The sequence below is a fragment of the Pleurodeles waltl genome, chromosome 1_1 (genome assembly GCF_031143425.1).
Source record: "Pleurodeles waltl isolate 20211129_DDA chromosome 1_1, aPleWal1.hap1.20221129, whole genome shotgun sequence".
NCBI lineage: Eukaryota > Metazoa > Chordata > Amphibia > Caudata > Salamandridae > Pleurodeles > Pleurodeles waltl.
Window position 1 is genome coordinate 289,536,033 of NC_090436.1, and position 20,719 is coordinate 289,556,751.

A 20,719-nucleotide genomic window follows, 5' to 3' on the forward strand; every position below is an offset into this window, starting at 1 on the left:
GAACCTTGGAAAGCAGGATGTAGAAAGCAAAGTCCAATCCTTTCACTCCCAGGGCAGAAGCAGCAGGCCAGCATAGCTCAGCAAAGCAACAGGCAGAGTGGCAGGTCCTCTTCAAGCATCCAGCTCTTCTCTCTGACAGAATGTCCTCACTCCAGAAGTGTTCTGAAGTTGTAGGGTCAGCAGTCCAATACTTTTTTTCTGCCTTTGAAGTAGGCACAATTCAAAAGAAAGTCTTTGTAGTGCACAAGACCCTGCCTCTCATTGTCCTGGCCCCAAACACACTATAGGGCGTTGGAGACTGCTTTGTGTAAGGACAGGCATAGCCCTATCCAGGTGCAAGTGTCAGCTCCTCCCTCCACTCTAGCCCTATCAGGATATGCAAGACACACCTCCGTTCCCTTTGTGCGACTGCCAAGAGTGAATTCACAAACAGTCCAACTGTCAGTCTGACCCAGACGTGTATTCAGCAGCCAGGCAGATGCACAGAATGGTTAGGCAAGAAAATGCCCACTTTCTAAAAGTGACATTACCAAACTTTCAATCTAAAAATCAACTTTACCAAAAGATGTATTTTTAAACTGTGATTTCGTAGACCCCTAAGCTCCATATCTCTATCAGCTCCCCATGGGAAACTCCACTTAAAAGATATTTCAAGACAATCCCCATGTTACCCAATGAGAGGGATGGGCCTTACAAATAGTGAAAAAGAAATGTAGCATTATTTTAAATACACTGCACCCTGCCCATGGAGCTGCCTTGGGTCTACCTTAGGGGTAACTGACATGTAGTAAAAGGGAAGGTTTGGACCTGGCAAGTGGGTACACTTGACAGGTCGAACTTTCAGTTCCAAATTGCTCACACAGACACTGCAGTGACATGTCTTAGACATATTTCAAGGGCTACTCATGTAGATGGCACAATCAGAACTAGTAACATTTGATTTACAGGTCCTGGTACCTCTAGTGCACTTTACTAGGGACGTACTAGTTAATCAGATATGCCACTCATGGATTAACCAATTATCAATCTAATTTACACAGAAAGAACTTGCACTTTAGCACTAGTCAGCAGAGGTAAAGTGCCTAGAGTCCTAAAACAAGCAAAAGCAGGCCAGAACAAATAGGAGGAAGAAAGCAACACATTTGAGGGCAACCCTGCAAAAAGGGCCATTTTCAACAGTCAGGAAAATTGTTGATGGTTACTTTGTATGTAGCAGAGACTGACCGACTGCCTAGTGGGCCACCCACCAGGTGGTTCTCCAGAGGAGACGAGTGCAGGAGGTCAAGCACACTGTCTCAGCCTTCAGGGTGTGTCTAAGTTGTGTGTATTTATAGAGTTGCGTGCTCAAGAGCTAGTAGTCTTCTTGCAAGCATGCAAAGGGCTTAACCATCCCCCTTTCAATCACATCAAGGTTGGAAATGCCAATTAGATTCTAGCGGGCTAAGCCCTGCAATTTCTCAACCTCACCTAGCATGCCACATTTCCGAAGTGGTATAGCCTTTATCACTCTACCCTTCCAGCCTACATGCGCCCAAGAAACCAGACCTGCTGGCTGCATTATGGAAGAAGTGTCTCCAAGAAGGCTCCAACATGGAGCATCAGTTGGGCATATGGCAGGGTCATCCATCAGGGCATACACCCAATCATTGACTACTTGGAGCTGAGAGGCCCAGTAGTATGCTTGGAGGTAGGGGAGGGCGATCCCACAGTTATATGCTGAGTAGTACAGAGTTACTAATGCATCCTGAGTGGCCTCACCATCCCATGGGAGCTGTCGAACCTCATTATCCAGCCAGGTAAAGAAGGCTTCAGGTGTTGAAAAAAAGCTTGTTCTTTATGACATAGAGGAAATTGTGGGATGGTTGCTTTGCTCGGGGTCGTACGGAGACGTCTCTTCCATCTGTCCATGTCCTCATGTCCTCTATGTGAATAATGAGTTGCCCAAGTTCTCTCTGTAGCTAGAATATTACCCAAAGCCCCCCCACTGTCTCAAGCAGGGTGCCCAAGGTTGCAGTGGGTGTCCATGGCAATAGAGTAGGACATCGTCTGTATTCAAGGAGATCTTTTCCCTCTTCCACGTCTCAAGACCCATACCTATCTCTGTAGCCATAATCCAGCAAACCAGGGGAGATATGCTGAGGGCAAACAGGTATAGGGTGAATGGGCATCCCTGCCTGGTCCCCCACCCCAGTGGAAATGCCAATTTTACCCCGTCCACTGGTACTGCTACTATGGGTTCAACATACAGGAGGGCCAGCTAACTACAAAAACGAGGGCCAAAACTGAAGCACCCCTGTAGCTGCGAATACATGGGGCCAATTTATAGAATCAAGGGCTGCCTTGGCGTCGAGGGAGACAGTTGCTAGTGGTTAAGGGGTGTCTCTCACTGTGTCCAGCCAGTTATGCACTCGCCTGAGGTTTTGCCGTGTTAATTGGCCAGCCATGAACCCTATCTGATTCTTATGCATCAGTGAGGTTATCGGCTTGATCAGCCTGCGAGCCAGAATAGTGGACAACAGTTTTATCTCCACATTCACCAGGGGGAGTGGTCAGTCGGACCCACAGTCATATCTCTGTTTGGCCTCCTTGTATAGCACTATATTCAGAGAATGCAGAGGGAGTGGAGTAATTCCCCCATTCACATGGGCCCTTATACATCGCTAAGAGGTGTGAGCCTACCAGTGTCTGTTGTCACTGGGAATTCATTGGGCCTGGTGACTTCCCACTACTCATGGACACTAATGCCTCAGAGAGTTCTTCTAGTGTGAGGTCGCCTTCATTTCAACAGCTTCCCTGTCCAGGTGTGGAAGATTCAAGGAACACAGGATCCTTGTGTCTGCCTTGTCCTTCTGTGGCCGGGTGCAGTAGTATCAGGCAAATTCCCCTTTTCCACAGTGTCAGTGATGATCTCTCCCACCCACCTTGCCACCTCCTCCCTGTGGCCCAACTATATTAGTAAGCGTATGGCCTTGTCCCCAAGATTTTATAGCTTCCGCTGTATCGAGAGGCAGCATCATGGTATTCGACTCTGGCCACTGCCAGAAGGCTTAAATTCCCCTTTCCTAGTGGCACCACCATCTGGCGCCCTAGTAGTGAAACATTTCGCTTCAGATATAGGATTTGTGCTGTCCGAGCCCTTTTCTTGCGGGCTATGAATGACTGCTGTCTGTTCTGTAGGACTGCTTTATAGGCTTCCCACACCACCCAAGGAGAATCAGCAGAGTCCTTATTTTCCTCAAAGTAGAAAGTGGAGTCTGACAGCTCCTGAGTCACTATGTCGGGGACCTGTAGTTTCCAGATATTAAGGCGCCACAGGGAGCTATCATCTCACCTATTGTCTCTTATAGTGACCAGCAAACTGGGAGTAGTCTCAGACCCCACCCCCACCAACTATTCCGCCCTCTCAGTCACCAGTGCCATCCCGTGGGAGTGAATGAATAGTCCAGTCTCAAGAACGACCTTGGGCACCCGAAAAGGAGTGCACCACTTCTTTTAGGTATTTGTCTCCGTATGTTCATAAGTCGCAGTGCCCAGGTAAATTCCCCTAATGATGTGTGGTGGGATATCCCGTTGATCCCCGATCACAATCTGTCAAATGCCAGCATCAGAACATCATTTCAGTTCCCCCCCCCTCACCCCCAACCCCTCCAACATTAGGGTAGTAACCGCGACCCCCAAACTGTTGAGCCTACCTTTTCCAGTGCATCCTTCTGCAATCGAGGGGGGCATAAACGTTAATGAGCATGAAGGTTTGGGTTCCCCTAGGCTCCTTTATCCAGAGTACCATGCCATCATGGTTCAGCCACTTCCGCGTGACCCTAAATGGACAGTTCTTTTCTAGTATCACCACCTCACTTGAGCCCCTGGAGCGCTCACTGTGGCCTAATGACATATAGCAACCCCTTCACAGGAACCTACATTCTGGACCCAGGAGATGTGTCTCCTGTTGGAAGATGATATCCGGGGCAGTGTGTCTGATGTACTGGGAAACCACCCCTGCTTGATTTTGTTCCCAAAGCCATTTACATTCAGGGATAATTAGCTTGCAGTAAATCTGCGTATTTTAGCAGTAGAGTCCTGACAGCCCAAAATAAACAGAAAGGACCCTTCAAGATCCTTGATGAACTTAATTCCTCCGCTTCTAAGGAGCTTTGCAGTGACCGCAACTTTTTTAAAAAAATGTAATTGATAAAATTCAGATAATTAAGATCCATAGACCAAAGTAACCACAGTGTTCAAAGCCTCCACAAAAAAATCAAACAGACTTGGTGATTTTATGACCAAAGTAAAAAACAAGCTCTTCTAAGGACCCACTCCACCCGCCCGCATTAAAAAAATACAGGGAGAAATAGGTCCACCCCTGTTAAATTTTCTTGATTTCTGCCTTCTACAACCCAGATTGCAGAGGTCCTTCAACCCACTCAAGCTGGCTTTCTCCCCTCACATAATACAGAATCTAATAATTTCTATGTTGAATGAATTGAGAAACAAAAACTATATGGGGAAGGACGCTGCACTGGTATTACTAGACCTTTCTGCGGCTTTTGACATGGTCAGTCATAAGATTCTGACCGACCATGTGGAGGAAGTAGGGATTGATAACTGTCTGTCAGGTTAGGGCCTTTCACCTCTCAAGCTAACATATTAGAATGTGCCTTCCCCCAAGGATCATCAACCCCTCCCCCCCTTTTACTCAATCTGTCCTTTAAACCCTTCATTGCGGAATTGTAACTAGAAGCAATATTTACAATTACACTGGATAGGCACACTTTCAGGATACCATGAGGTATTTTGCCAGATTGATCTAATCAAATCACCTTAAATTGAACACAGACATGGCAGAGGTGATTTTATTGAACAATTAAGTCGGTGTTTGAAATCAAGAGCGACTTGATGGAATGGGGCCCTCCTCTCACCTGCAGCTAAGGCCCTGTGTTTTGTGATTGATGGAAATCTCTCTATGAGGACTCAAGTCGGGTCCTTGGCATTAAAATGTATGTTTTTATTAAAAAATACAACAGAGATATTTCTTCTCCTAACCTTTGCATGTAAACTTATGATGATGGCAGCAATCTCCTCTCACCTGGATTACGCTAACTTGGTATATATTGGTCTACGTAATACCATTTTACATAAACTGCATCCTGAATGAGGCAGCCAGAATAGTTTTGCCAGCTAAGATACACCCATTCTGCTCCTCTGTTAAAGACGCTGCATTAGCTTCCCATGAAATAACTAATAAAATGCCAGATTTTCTGCATTGCTTTTAAAAGCGCTAATGGTTCAGCTCCTAGGTTTGAAGCTGACCTTATTAGAATGTATGTGCCTTCATGTAACTTAAGATCCAGCCTTGCAAAGCAACTGGTTGTCCTAAAATTTTGGAAGTTTAAGTCAGGAGGCGGGCTATTTTCAGTGTTTGCACTCACCATGTAGTACGCTCTTCCTTTGAAAATCTGTCTGATTAATGATTACAGTTCTTTAAAAAATGCCTAAGGACCTGGCTATTCAAACAGGCTTACAAGTTGTTACATAGCAGAAGTACCGTTTAACCCCCCCCCGCAGTATTACAGTGCCAACAGACCTTCTGGTGAACGTGCGTTCTATTGTGTCCAATAACATAACATAACATAACATAAAGGTTTGAGGTGGTCTTCCCTACAGATCCCACTCCCGCGGTACCTAATCAAAATCATCCCAGCCCCCTCCCCAGCACCTCACACTCAGCTGTGTGTCCATTCCAGTATTCATGCAGTCGTTCAGTTTCCCCATCTCACATTTCCTAATAAGCCAAAACATTATTTTTTTTCCAACACAGCTAAGGTCTGCTACGACCTACCAATTGGGGCTATGCCTATCACTATACCCTACTCCAGTTCACTCATGAGAAAATTGACTTGGGGCTCTCCCTATTCCCCGGTGGCAACTCTATCTGGTTCCAGCGATTGCCAGGCTTCTCTTGGTGACATGAAGAAATGTGCTGATTTGTCTTTGATTATTCACAGCCTAACCGGGTATAGGAGTGCGTATTGCAGGCTTGATTGTCTCAGCTTCACCTTCACCTTGAAGAAAGATCTCCTCTGTCTTTGGACCAGTAGCTTAAAATTTGGGAATAAGTGAACCACATTGTTCTCTTTGGTCCAGGGTCTGTGGACCCTTCCAGTAAATAAAATCCGGCCCCAGGCCCTAAAGTTCAACACTCTGGCACCATTGGCGACCCTGGGGCTGGAGGGTGGGGAGCTTAGTGGTGAGGGGGCGTCCTAATGTGCACTTTACATGGAAAACAAGGCAGAGGGGGCGTCATTATAAATGTCGGTGATGAACCACTGTTCCAGGAACGGCTCCGCTGATTGCCCATCAATTTTTGTGTCAAGGCCTGTTATTCAGATCTTATTGCAGCACAATTGGCTCTCTGCATCCTTCATTTGTTCCCAGAGCCTTTCCACCATTATGGGCAAGTCCTGTGTCCGGAGTCAAATAGCCCACGGCATCCTCCACCCCTGAGACTCTGGCAGCCAGCTTCCTGTGGTCTACTCTGAGGAGCTACTCATGTGGTCTACACACTTGGCAGCGGGTGATGCTGGAGCCCTTTGACCAACTACTCCTTATCTGATTTTGGCTTGGTCATTTTTAGCACTGTTGCAGGGGCCAGGCCCCCCTCTATTAGATATCTCTTGTGCGGCGAGACCGGTGCTGTCAAATCCACATGCACATGGTCCTTTGCAAACACCTCAGGTCATACAAGGACCGGCATTCACTTCGCACATATTGCCAGTCCTCCACACCCAGATTTTGCACCCTCTAGGGCATCCTCCTTATCTGGCATCCAGCAACAGGGGTTCTCCCACTCTGCCTGAGCTCCAACCTGTAGTCGGTCTCATTGTGGCACCGTTACTCTCCCTCCACTGTACCACCTATGTCTCACAGATCCCCTTAGCCAGGGCCCCAGCCTCTTCGCAGACTTGTCTCATCATCACCATTCCTTTACCACAACACGCACTTGGCTCGTCTCCCGAGCCAGCCACCCTAACAATAAGGGAGTGAGGGAGAAACATCTCCTCCCACCAGTAGCGCTGTTCACAGAGGCCACTGCCTGTCACTATCAGCTGCTGTCTGGCCTAGCGAATCTCTGCCATCGTGGGTGGGGCCATTCTCACCAATGCCTCCAATATTTGATAGTTTTACTTATTGCATGCACAGTGAAGTCAATACTTAAGTACATTAACTAGAGACTTCTGATATAAATATTAAGGAAACGTCTAGTTCAGCAGCTCTTATCTTGTGGTCGGCTTACTCCTGAAGGTCTGCCACACCTACTCAAGGGTCTGTTACTGTTTAGAAAATTAAATAATTTTAGCAGAGTACTAAAGTATGCATACATTAAAAAGCAAAATGAAAAACTGAACATTTTAAGACGATTGGTAAATGTGAAGTAATTAGGAAATCAAAAGCTAAACTTAAGTTGGTTACCTCCTCTTTCATGAGGATGGCACAGGTGCAACAGAGGTAGCTAATAAGGACGATTGGTGGCCTCGAACCGAGCATGTATTGGGAGCAAAATTGGATGTGAAAAAATGTAATACATATGGCTGCCGTTCCCATTAGCATATCACACTGTCTTTTAGAAATGAGACCAAATTTTGAGAAGCTTCAACGTTTCCAATAAAATAAAACTTAATTTTAGTATATTTTTTGTTGTGACTTAAACTATTTCGTAATTTCTGTATTGATTTTATATAAACTTGTTTCTGTATATTGCTGCATTGTTTTGAGATTCAAATCATAGAGAGTGCGTAGGCAGAGGTCCTAGATTTCCAATATTGATTCACTGGGTGTCCACAGAGGTCAAAAGGTTAAGACCCACTGTCTATTTAACACATTTATGTATCATATTTATGGAACAAGTGCAAATCGCATAGTAGTCTTTACTTTTTACTGACGTTCATTCCTAACTCTATAATAAAATAGTAATGCTTAAATGTGTTGCTTCTAAGCCGCCTAATCAGAGAATTGAAATAGATGCAATTGTGATGAGAAATGATGTACGAGTGCATCCTTTAATTAACACAGAAGACTGGTCACAGAATGTTAGAAATTGCATATTGCTGAAATGCTAGTTAGGTAATGTTCACATGCAGGGTAAAAATTATAAGGTATGGTTTTCCGGTTGTTTCTTGTCTACTTAAAACAGGTTAACAGAAAGCAAAATCAAAGAAACAGATGGATAATACCGACGTGAATCTATATTAAGGCAGTAGCTTCGACGATGCCTTTGACTTCACTCGGCATCTCAGTCTGATTTTTTTCATGTTCCAGGCTGCCTTCAAGTTCATCTTTGACGTTAAGGACATACCTCAGATATTACTACCTCAGATGCCATCCTTCTGGCATCTGAGTTCCAAAATAGTTGCAGCAGCTTTGTGTTTTTTTGTGTTCGTGACAAACCAGCCACTGTACGTCCATATAGAGCGGTACAGTCCTTGCCATTGGCAGTCTCTGTGACAGACAGCCTGTAGGCTGACATAAAGTGCAGCCTGTTGTGAACTGCTAAGCGGGAGACTGCCAAAAACTCAGCAGACAGAACTAATTGAGAAGAGGGATTTTTGTTCCCTCGTGTCTCGTTTTTTTTGTTTTTTTTACAAGACCGATATTATTAAAGTAACTTGTTTATGTAAGATTTGTCTGTGACTTTTTCTGATTGCATGAATCATTTTTTAACTTTAGTTCTTGCACCGCAGGTCACTGAATACTTCCACATGGCGTCTGGCACAGAACCAAGCTCAAGACACTCAACTCATTACAGTAGATGAAAAATTGGTAAGGGGTTTGTTCCTGCATGCTTCAAGTAGATTACCTTACGGGGATTTTATGGACGGTGACATTCAGTTCGATGTCTTAAGTTCGTCTAGAACAACCGTAAAAATGTGAAGTACAAAGAAGGAAAGTGTTTAAGGCTGAACAAATGCAAATTTTGTTTAAACTTTAAGATCGTCGTCTGCCTTTAGCAATGCATTATTTTTTCAGGTCAGGGATGCTGTGCTAGTGCGCCTTTGATGTTCACACTAAAGCCAATGATCATGTTTAGCGGTAAATTACACAGTTCTAGAACTAGCAAAAACAGCGCACAAACTGAGATACACCACACAAAAAATTGTAATTTCCTATACAAATCAAAAAATCCCTTTTCAATGGAACGTGCAGCCGCACCTTAACTGCAGATGGCAACTACTACTGTCAGTATATAGGATTCACTCATCTAAAATTGGTAGCTCCTAAACATTTGAGTTGGCACGTTTATTTTTGGGGTTCAGAAAAAAGTTATTTTAGGTCTGTGATTATGACTCACAACACTTATCAGTCATGCACAAAATCATATTATCGGTGGGCAGGAGAAGCAGTTCAAGTTGCTAAAAAAAGAGCCAAAAGTGCAGAGTATATTTAGATTTATGTCTCTTCTTTAAGTTAGTCAAATAAAGAATTAAAACGAAGTATATAATATGTGTAATCTGCCCAGTCCTTTTTAGGTCGAGAATAGCAGCGTGCAAGCGCTGCTTTTCCCGACGTGTAGTTATCTATTTGGGCTTTTAACCACGCCAATAACATTCACTAGTTCGTAGGCTTGCCCTTCAAAAATCCTTTGTCATTATTGGAAAATGTTTTACGTTTGTCCCTCTTTGGGGCGGTGTGGTTACCGCCTTGGTCATTGCCTCGGTTACATGCTTAACTGCACTTTTGCCGATAAGTTTGGCTGTAAACAAACTTCTTTTTCCTTTTGTGTGTCTCCTTTACACTGATGAGGATGGCGGCCGGCGGCTCGTTTTCTACAGCATTGGAAAAGCTAAAAGGGCAGTTTTAAAGTGATATGCAGCATTTCACATGGGGCACGTAATGACTATTGTCATCAACCTTGGGGGCTGCACTGTTCCTTTCCATAGAAAGGTGCTTTCATATTGAAAATGCACTGGGAAGTTTATTTCCTTGTGAAACATTATACTGCTATATCTAGTCTTCCAGGCCTAAAAGATACTGATATGTGTTAATGTTTATGAGCTGTGTTGCCATTTCATGTGTTTTTGAAGCTAGCCTGTAACTTCCTGCGGTTTGCCCCTTCGTTGCTTTGCAGTTTCACAGTCCTACGGTTTCTCCTTGGCTTTGAGCTGCATTGTTTTTTGTTTTTTTTTTCATCAAAGCTTGACGTTTCTTTTTGTCTTCTGATGCATATTGTCATCGATTCATGTGTCGCACATGACATATCTATTTTAGTGCATGTGCAGACAAGGCTGTTGTGTGCTGTTCGACTTGATGTGTACACCTGTCACTAGAAATATGGGCCGTGTTTCTCTGCCTGCTTGTAGCGTCTGCACAGTAGCAGGTTTATTTCACATATCAATTGCTTGGAGCAACGTATAGGATTGTAAAGGTGTCAGAGGGGGTACGAGTCTATGTACCATTCTTTATCGACAGGTCGGAGTAGGCTGGAAGTATTCATGTCAGATTCAGTTAAAACATTGATTGAAAACCCTGGTTATTATGAGTTTTCTGTCTTTGAGAGGTACTGCCGCACCTGGTAAATGCCACAAGTACCAGGAAGATTTTTTACCTGCACTTCAGAGTTCCAGGCCTCAGAATGAGGAATAACCAAGACGTTTTAAGACATGAGAAAAGTTGACAATTGTCAAGGGCCCTGTTTGTTGTTAGGGTCCTCTTGGGAAATAAGTTATTTTTCTCTATATCACCTCATCCCCATTATTCTATGGCAGTCTCTGTTCCTCTCTCTGCTTACCTCTACCCGAGACTCCATCTCTTTCTCTCTTGACCCAAAGTAATTTTAAGGATTTTGGGGCCCCTGCCAAGAAAGATTTTAGCTGTTTTTGTGTGACCCATTTTCTGAAAATGTAATGTATGACTCAGTATTGTCTGACATCTTGAGTACTTGAATTAACAGGAAATGGGTAATAAATGTTAAAATAGTTGCGAACAGGAAATCCCCAAAAAAGCAGGGCCACAAACATTCTTAAAATTATAGTGGGAATAACCTGGCATGCATTTCCTCTTGTTCTGAGCCACAAAACAGGGTTTTTTCCAGTATTTTACCTTCACAAATTCCACCAGGTTTTATATACTTTATGAAATTTGGAATGAGGAAAAAGTGTGTTATTGTTGCACATATTGTCATCCCAATGGAATCAGGGCCTCTGTGGGTATGCCCTCACTGGAAGTCTTTCCTCCAAAAATTGATATTGTAGAAAGGTCTTCAAAGGGGAGGCTCCAAACTACTTCAGGTCTCATTTCATACTGTAGCTGTGACTGTGACAAGTTATGATAAAAATCATCAAGATAAGGTTTATATACCATAAACCCCAGTTTGTATTGTCTCAAAGCACTTGACAAATTACATGCCATTGCCCTCTGCAGAGGACATGCACCATTATTAATTGTCAGCTCACAATCACCGACCATAGATGACACATAATAAGAGCAACTATCAGCAGTTAATGCCCAATAATATGTGTTTCATAAAACAATTGGCCCCTGCTCCTAATCTGATACAATTCAGGCAAACAAAAATATGGGAATTGTTTATGACTGAATCATGTCCCTTCCACTGAACTTAGAATGCAAACATTGCCAGCATTCTCACTGGCTGAAATCATTTCAGCGTTTTATAGAGGGTGCTTAGGCTGTATCCATCTCAATTGTTCTCCTGTTATTAGCCTCTAAGGGGCATAGGGATTAGTGGGGCTGCAATGAGCTAAATATTATTAATCACTTTAAATTTTCTATGATATATGCTGTTTTGGCTGCTCTTCTTATTTCCACCTGGAATGTGCACAAATTCTATAACTGTATTTAGAATCTCATGGAATAGATGCATTAAAAAAGTGACAGAGAATTGTGAGCAAGAGGTTCACAAGCACTCTACTATGGAAGATTGCAGCACAATCACTAAACCCACTATATTTTGTTCTAAGAATTATTATTTGACCACATCCTACTTTTTTTAATTTTTATTTCAGAGGAGATATTTAGGAACGTTGAGACCACACTGATAACTAGATTTGAAAAGTTCTGATCATAGTGTAAAGTCTACCAAGCTTGCTTTGAGAATTGTAGTCAGATGCAATCAAAATGGAGACCATGAAGAGAATTAACAAGATGTCCTGGACATGCTAAGGAATAGTTTAGTGGTGTAGAAAGTTGGAGGTTTTTAGGATTACTGATTTAGGTTGGAAGATTTTGGAGTCTGATGGTTTTGGCACCCCTCATCTGTTGTGCTTTTTAGGTCAAGCCCGCAAGTGCTTTGACCTGTTGTAAGTATTGTGGGCTTTTGGCCCCCATCCCCACACCTATCACTTTAACTCCTCTCTCGAATTGCCTTTCAAAAATCACTTGATGTCATTGATCTTTAGGTTTGTCACGTCTTGCAGACTGCCTCTCTTACATGGATTATTGCACGATTGCCGATATACTTCAGCGTGTGAGAAATGTTTCTTTTGTCTGTCCCCTTTGTGCTGCATGGTGGCCATGGCGCTCACAGCGGAACAAGCACAACAGCGTGAACTTGATCGGCGGTATTAGAAGGCTGGTCATATTGTTCAAAGTTACCTAATCAGTTCTTTCTTGTGTCTCTCCCCTTAAAACAATTGAAATTGTTGAATGCTTTACTAAAACAGAAATCCTCAAAGCAAACGCGGCTCTTCCATCATAGTGGGAGAGAAGATACTACAATATTCACTGCACTCGGGGAAACGTGACACATAATGCTTTCCAAACATTCTTTTTCAAAACATTTCTGCCCATAACTCAGCCTGTGGTGGTCCTAGGACAATGGGGACACCACCAAAACAATCATAACAATGTGGTTTTTCTGTCTGCATAATCATTGGGTCCCCACTCTAGGTCAGTGTGAGCCCCAAAATAATAACCACTCTCAATATTCAGTGTCTGCTTAACCTTTTCATGGCTGAAACTTTTGTTTTACATCTGAGGGTAGGTTGTGTTTTAAGGACCTTCTTTGTAATATCATTTCTATAGGCATGTTAGCCCTGAATACGTGTAATGTACTATGCTCTCTAGGGGCTAAATATATGGTTGCACTGCATCAGTTTTTGCTGTTTATGTGTGTGGTTATGCCCTCTAGGGCCTAACTATAGAGTTACATGACCATATTTCTTACAAATGGTGTTTTAATTGTGGTGTCCTCTAGGGGCTGCTCTGAGCATTACTGTCTTATCAACATATTAAAATATTTGTGGCACAGAAACTTGTCCCATAATGCTTTGCAGGGTATTACTTTTACAAAACAAGTCTGCTCATAACTTGGCCTGTGGTGGTCCTAGGATAACAGGACCACTATCAAAATGCTCTGCATACATCATCTCTGGGTCCCCACACAAGGCTAGTGAGAACCCCAAAATAATAACCCCTCCCACCATTCACTGCCTTTTAAGCTTTCCCATGGCTACAACTTTTGTTTTACAGCTGAGAGAAGTTTTGCTTTAAAGGCCTTGTTTGTAATATCATTACAGTAGGCCTGCTGACCCTAAAAATGCTCTCTAAGGGCTAAGTATGTGGTTACACTGCGTTACTTTGTCCTGAATTTTTCTCAGGGGGTTATTCAATCTTGGGGTTAACAATATGGTTACATGACTGTGTTTCGCACAAATTATATTTTTGTTATGGTGCACTCTAGGGGCTGTTTTGAGCATTACAGTCTAATGCCAAAAGTTTATTTTTGATAAAGGTTTATATGATAATTGTATATGTTTTAATAAAGTCTCTGTATTACAATTATGGCCATAATTCAGGCCAACTTAATATCCTTATTACTCAATGACTGTTTGAACACTCTTGAAACGTTTGGGTGACCCTTCTAGTTTATTTCTCCTGTTACTCCTCCGTGGCCGTCTTGTACCTTTCTTTGGGGAGTTGTAATAGCCAGCCAACAGCTGTGATGGTGGGGTGATGAAAGTGGTTATTCTATTGGAATTAGCATGGCAGAGTTAAATTGGAATGCTAAATGGCAACATTTTCATTTTGTGCTGCAGATAGAGGAAGAAGGTACATAGAACTGTTTTAGTTATATGCAGGGCCACTGGAATTATTTGGCAGGAAAAGATGAATTTATGAGGCAGAGTTGACCAGTTTATGTGACAAGAAAAGTCCAGTTATGAATTTACAATGCCAATTGCTTTAACTCAAGCAAATGCGAGACCGATTGCATTGCAATTTTTTCTTTTTTTTAAGTAATCTTTTTAGGGTCGAGCATGCAAAGTGCTCTCTCCTTGGTGTAATCTCTCAATGGGCTTTCAATCACACCCGTGTCATGCCCATCAGTTTGGTTGGTTCGTGGGCTTGCCTTTTAAAATTCGCTCGATTTCATTAGTGAAAGGCGTGCACATGTCGTGCCTTTTCCGGTGTTTAGCCCTCCTCGAGTGCACCGGCCAACTGCTGAAATCATACGAGGCTCAATGTTTTCCTTATGGTTTCTGGACTACTTTTTCTTATTTCGTAGGCAGCGCGATCTCGCTGAGCAGTAATCGAGCGCTTTGCATGACATCGACCCTGTTACATGGGTAATGGCACTTTTGCCAATTACATGAAGAATGGCACTATTGGCAGTTACATGGAGAATGGCACTTTTGCCGGTTACATGGATAATTGCACTTTTGCCGATACGTTTCACGAGCAAATGTCTGTTTCCTTTTGTGTGTCTGCTTCGCGCTCATGGCAGCCATCGTCTCTCTTATGCGAAACTGTTTTACTTTTGATTTTATGTGGCAAGAAAAGTCCGGTTAGGTGTTTTAAATGCTAACTCTAACTCAAGCAAACGCGAGACCCATTGCATTGCAAATGCCTGTTTCTACATCTCAGGAATTTCTCATTCAAGTGCTGGCTTTCCTCCTGTTGGAGCCCCTTGGAAAAATGTCTGAATTTCCTTATTTGCAGATATCATAGTACTCGTACATTTAAGGGCACGTACCTTGAGATTTTTGAGTGGGTAATCCTTTGATTAAGATGTTGGGTGGAGACATTCACACGTAGCTTTATCACTAGTGTTTGCAGTATGAAAAAGTAATCCTGTGATTGTTACAGTAAGTTTTGCCTATATTTCTGATGATCGCAAAGGTTAGTTGTTACCTTTAAAAATTGCAGATAGCATTCTATTGCTAATCCGTTTCAGATTATAATTTTGGCAAGTCTTTCTTTTAGAGGTCTGCAGTGTGTGGTCCGTTACTCCAAACGCAACATGATGGCCTCCATGGTTTCTTTATACAAAAGATAATTTGTGTGAAGGTTCTAAAACTTATTTGTAATGGGGCCGAGCAGATACATGTTTTATTGTTGTAAATAGGTCAGCTTCTGAAGAACAAAACAAAAATAAATACTTTCACATTCACAAAATGAAAAGGAACTTTGGTGTTGTAAAAAATGTCATAAATTGAACTGACTCTAAAGTAACATTCCCGTTTTGATGAAAGGATGTAGGACGCAAAACATGTCTTGGTGTTCTTACTACTCTTCACTAACTAAGATGAAAAAAAAAAAAAAGGAAAGTGCCATTGTTTGATCAAATGGGGTAATGCCTGAGTGGCAGGTGTGCCTCTCAATGTCCAGAAAAAACACTTTTAATCAAGGTTGACTGCATTTCACATTTGAACATGCCACTCCAGGGGTCTGCTCACTGCATCTATTCCTTTCGATTTGTTGACCAAGAATATTGATTTCTGAGAACTAAAGGTACAGATTGTTCCACGATATCGGTCAGCAGGGATTGTTCCCCTATCAATAACAAATGTGGACCTTTGCTTCAGTGCCTCAAGAGCTTTACCAGATGCTCCTCCATGTTTTCTGCTTTCAAGGTTTACTCTTCTGGGCCTGAGCTGTTACACTAATCAGTGAGGCGTCAGTTTGGTTCACCATAACACGGGTACTCAATTGAGAGTAGCCTCGTTTCACTCCTTACTGAACGGTTGCTCCAGCAAGTATGTCTAGCTGGCAACTGGTAGCATTGTTTGACACTGTGCTTTCAAACTATAATAACATTTTCCTAGCTATTATGAAGGAAAGTTCACTGTAGTATCACGGAACTGGAAACGCAAAGATCTTAATCATGTCCAACACATCCCATAAATCATGAAGTAACTTATAAAAGTGACTTATATTTATGCCAAACAAAGATTCTGCACTTGTTCCCAGGGTATGAAAACATGTATGTTCATCCAAGTGGGATAACCCTCGCCTCCGTGTCCTCAATAGAATTTAAACTTTCCTTTACAATAATTGAGAAATATAGTTACAGCTTAACTGCCGGAGCTGCCAACTTTGGAACTGTGGAACCAGGATCGAGTCCCAGCGTTGGCTTTGGACAAATCACTTAATCTCCCATGCTTAAAATATAATTTGTCTGGCCTTACATAATGTAATCTGATGCTCGTGTAAAGCGCTCCAATGCCTTTGGGCTATGTTCACGCTATATAAAACTGCAAAGTATATATTTGGAGTCCAAAATGCATCAGTAGGCCTCTTCTTAACACCAAAAGTGGATATGATGCCTTACTGGATTCTGTGCTGCAGAGAGGATTTTTCAAATTTGCTAAAATGACTGATATCAACACCAAGATTTTTCAGAAGCCTAGTTGTTTTAGTGAACAGATGTAACAGGCCAGCAGCCAATTATGGAAAGTGTTCCAGTGCAGTTCACCATTTGCCAATATCTTGGTCACAGTCTGATAACGACATATCAAAGGGTGTGCTCATGACATTTATAAAGAACTACTGTTAGTGAGGAACTACATTTTTTTTTAAAACTCTGTTATTTTCGAACAAATTTGGTGTAATTACGTTCAGCAGTTCTGGCTGTAGTTGTTTTCAAAATCCCTATGGGAAATTGCATGGGCAAACGTATTTTGGGACCCTGTGTTTTTCTTGCCCCTGCATGACAGATCACCTTAAAACTTTCAAGACAGCACCTGAACGAATTAGCGTATGAGTTTTGAAAATGTCATGAAGATTCATTGAACGGTGCCAGAGTTACTGGCAAAAAAAAAATGCCTCGTCTATGGGAATTAAGCCCCTTCTATAACTATCTACTGGCAACCGCCAGTAGGATGGATATATATATATAGAGAGAGAGAGAGAGATAGATGGATATAGAGAAACAGATAGAGATAGCTATATCTATCTAGATTGATTAAGATATAGCTAGATGTAACTATATAGATATAGATATTTACTTATTTATTTATTTTAAGCTAACTACCCAAACTAAACAAGTAATATTATCCCTTATTGCAATTTTAGGTTCTGGCAACGTTTACATCCCATGTGGCCTATGCATTGTGTGAGAAATTGCCTTTTCTATGGTCTACCCCATTATTTTTGGTTGAAGTTTGTTGATGGCTGTTAGATCCTGCACACTGGAAGCGTGGCTGTCCAGTACCCAGCATATGTGCTCTGACCCCAAAAAACATGTAGAAATTGGGTTAACGTATGTAGAGTATATGTATATAATGTCCTTTCTTCCAGGAAGTGTTAATTCTGCGTTGTAGAAAGCCCAAATATGTCTGGAAACTGCTAACTACCAAACTGTTACCACATCAGTAGTAAATTGCAGCTTCTAATATAGACAGACTTCCAGCCGCAGATTGCTCTGCTTTTTGAATATTCCCCACTTGTCAGACTGGATTCAAAAGCTTTTCAGCAGTACCTCTGCTCGCAGGTAGGTGGTGCTGTGTGGCTCCACACTGATGCCGTTCCGCTCTTGAAATCACGTGCTGAACATATATGGGCACCCCCTGCTGACTGACATCAGTTGCTTTCTTCCCTTACGAACAGGTGCAGATCCGGAGCTACCTCTTGTCTCCTCTAGACCCTTCTCACTCCAAAAATTTGTTTTATAGTATGCAACGGACATATCATTTCCCAAAACAGGTTTTAAGCCCTGTAAGGACTGCCATGAATAATGTCTGTGACGGATCCTCACCAAATTTGCTTGTGTTGCCCAGGGTCAAGTCACAACTCTAAGGCCTGCAGTGACAGCTTGTCAATGAACCGCACGGCAATGTGAGACTGTAAGGTGAAACTCTACATTTTGCAGCATGAATCCTTTTCTGGATTCACATGCTGTGCATTATTCTGCCATCTAGTTGGTCCGGAAAGTTGAGCGCTGGTCTTTTCCTTTTTTTTTATTTTTCCTTTAGAGCGTCATCTACCACTATTTGGTGTCTAGTCCATTCTCCGTGTGACGTCAGACAGCGCCCCAAAAGATCCTGTGCGTGGCTTCCATCTTCAGATTCCTTTTTCCACCAGTGAGTCTGGAAGCACGACATGGGATCTCCCAAAAAGTTTTAAAATACATAATTTGTATTCGTTGTTTTTAAAGAAGGAAAATCGGAAGACTACTTTGAAGGAGACAGCAAGAGAAGGAGAAACCTCAGTGTGCCCCTCGGGGAACACCTTTGCGAATCGGCCTCATGCCCCATCAGTGGACACTGCAGAAAAACACCTGCGGACCCAGTCCGTGTCACCAGGTGAGGGAATCGGACCCACCACTGATAGAGAATGAAGACAGAGCTGGCTAGTAAGGGTAATGGAAAATAATCCTAGTTTTGCCACCACAAGTTCGGGACCCCCACGAGGTCCCCAACTTTTGCCTGCCCAAAGATCACAGGGACGAGCACTGTGAGGCCTGTGCGGAATTCCTGTCTCAAACTCTAAAGATACAATGCAGGCAAAGACTGGAACACTGCACCATGCCCCAGAAGCAAGAGTCACTCTGGCACCTAGGCCTCTCGACCGAAGGTGAGGAGAATGTGGAGGAGGCCGAAACAGCGATAGGGGGAGACTCAGACGTTGAAATATTCGAGCCGCAATCAGAAAAGGTCCAACTGCAGAAGAAGAGGGGTTGAAAGACTCTGAAGGTGGTAAGACTGTTTAAAGGTGTGGACCCTAAGTTCTCATACAAACAACTGAAACAGCAGTGACCAAAGGTCAACAAAAACAGAGCCGACCAGATCCATACCTAAGGATACCCAAGGCTAGAAGACATTTTCAAAAGAACTGACAAAGATCCCGAACGCGAAGGAGCGAGGGACAAGGCCACATCGATGAAGATGCCTGCACGCACAGCCCCAAAAAGGAAAGCTTCGATGTCGGACAAGGCAAACCTATGGGCACAAAACCTCGAAAGAAAGAAGAGAAAGCTTGAGGCAGAAATGGCCACTCTTATCCAGAGAAGAAAGGAATTTGACGATTAGTTGAAGAAATTTCCCATCCCAGCGGAATGCCTGACAACTCCAGCCGCAGAGGAGGCCGAATCGGCACTGAAGGCACCAACCACCCCAGGACCATACAATGAAGACCATGAAGAGCTATTTTAGGCAGATGACGAGTACGCTCAAGGCTTTGACGATTCCAGCCATTTTGAGAACACATGGCAGGATCTCTGTGTCAATTCGCCTGACCATCGAGACCCTCTCCACTGGATGACCTGGCCATGTACAACAGTCTGGTGAAAAGGACAGCAGACACTTATGCAGCACAGCTGGAAGAAGAGGAGAAGGAGGAATCATGCTTCCTCTTAGAGACACTACTGCAGCTGCCCAGGGAAACCTTTACTTGCCCATGCTGCCCAGCATCCTGGATCAGGGCAAGGAGGCCTTTAGGAAACCAGCTATTCTGAGGGTACTCACGCTCAGAGTGGAGAAAAAAATACAAACACTCCATGCAGGACCCTAAATACATCAAGGGCAATGTCTCTGTAGACTCAATTATTGTGCCCACTGCAAGGAACAGAAACCATGCACCCACCTCCACAGGTCCACCACTCGAAAAAGAGAGTAAGAAGCTGGACTTTGTGGGAATAAAAATGGAAAGGGAGGCCGCCATGCAATGGAGGATAGGCGACTCCAGTGTCTTCACGAACCGATACGGACACTAGCAATGACAGGAAATTGAAGACCTCATGCAACGCTTTACAAAAAGAGAGCCAAGGCGATCATTCAGGAAGAGGAGGGCATCGCAAATACATGCCTAAAGTCAGCACTAGATGCAGTGGATATGGCCAGAACACAGATGTGCACAGGCACCACCCTAAGGAGACACGCATGGCTCAGTATTTCAGTATTCAAGCCTGAGGTACAGGCATCAATAATAAATGTGCCCTTCACAAGGGCCGCCTTATTTGGACAGGCAGTTGACGACACCCTTCAACAAATAAAAAAGGGCAATGAAACTGCAAGAGCAATGGGTGCTCTACAGTTCAGGAGCACATATAAAAGCGTCACCACCAGTAGAAGACCCACAGGCAAGAACACCTTTTAATACAGGGCAGCAACAAAGCCAGCAGCGGGGGTCTTCCTTTCAAACCATACAACTGCAACCTTACCAGCAATGGCAGCATCCAACAAGACAGCCCTGTCATGGAAGGGCAAGAAGGAGAGACACCCTTCCCCAGGGGTGGGTGATCTCCAAACAAGTGGCTGTCAGGTCAAGGATGCCAAACACAACACCAGTGGGTGGAATAAATCAAGGGGTTTCTCCATAATTGGGGAAACATTGTCACAGACAAATGGATCCTAAATATCATCCGCTATGGATACTGCATAGAACTGAACAGGCAACCCCCACAAAGACCCCCAAAGGTGAGGTCTTTCAAAGGGAAGGAACTAAAGCAACTCAGATCGGAGGTTAAAGAATTGCTTTAAAAAGTGCCATGGAA

At 43.2% G+C, this 20,719-nt stretch overlaps 1 protein-coding gene across 1 annotated transcript in view; it reads left to right on the forward strand.

The window, feature by feature from the left end:
* NDUFS4 (NADH:ubiquinone oxidoreductase subunit S4) overlaps positions 1-20,719 on the forward strand; it is a 260,074-nt gene that overhangs the window by 58,207 nt on the left and 181,148 nt on the right. The window contains exon 2 of the mRNA XM_069221841.1: positions 8,736-8,814. Coding sequence (XP_069077942.1) covers positions 8,736-8,814 — 79 coding nt within the window. The remainder of the gene's footprint in view (positions 1-8,735; positions 8,815-20,719) is intronic.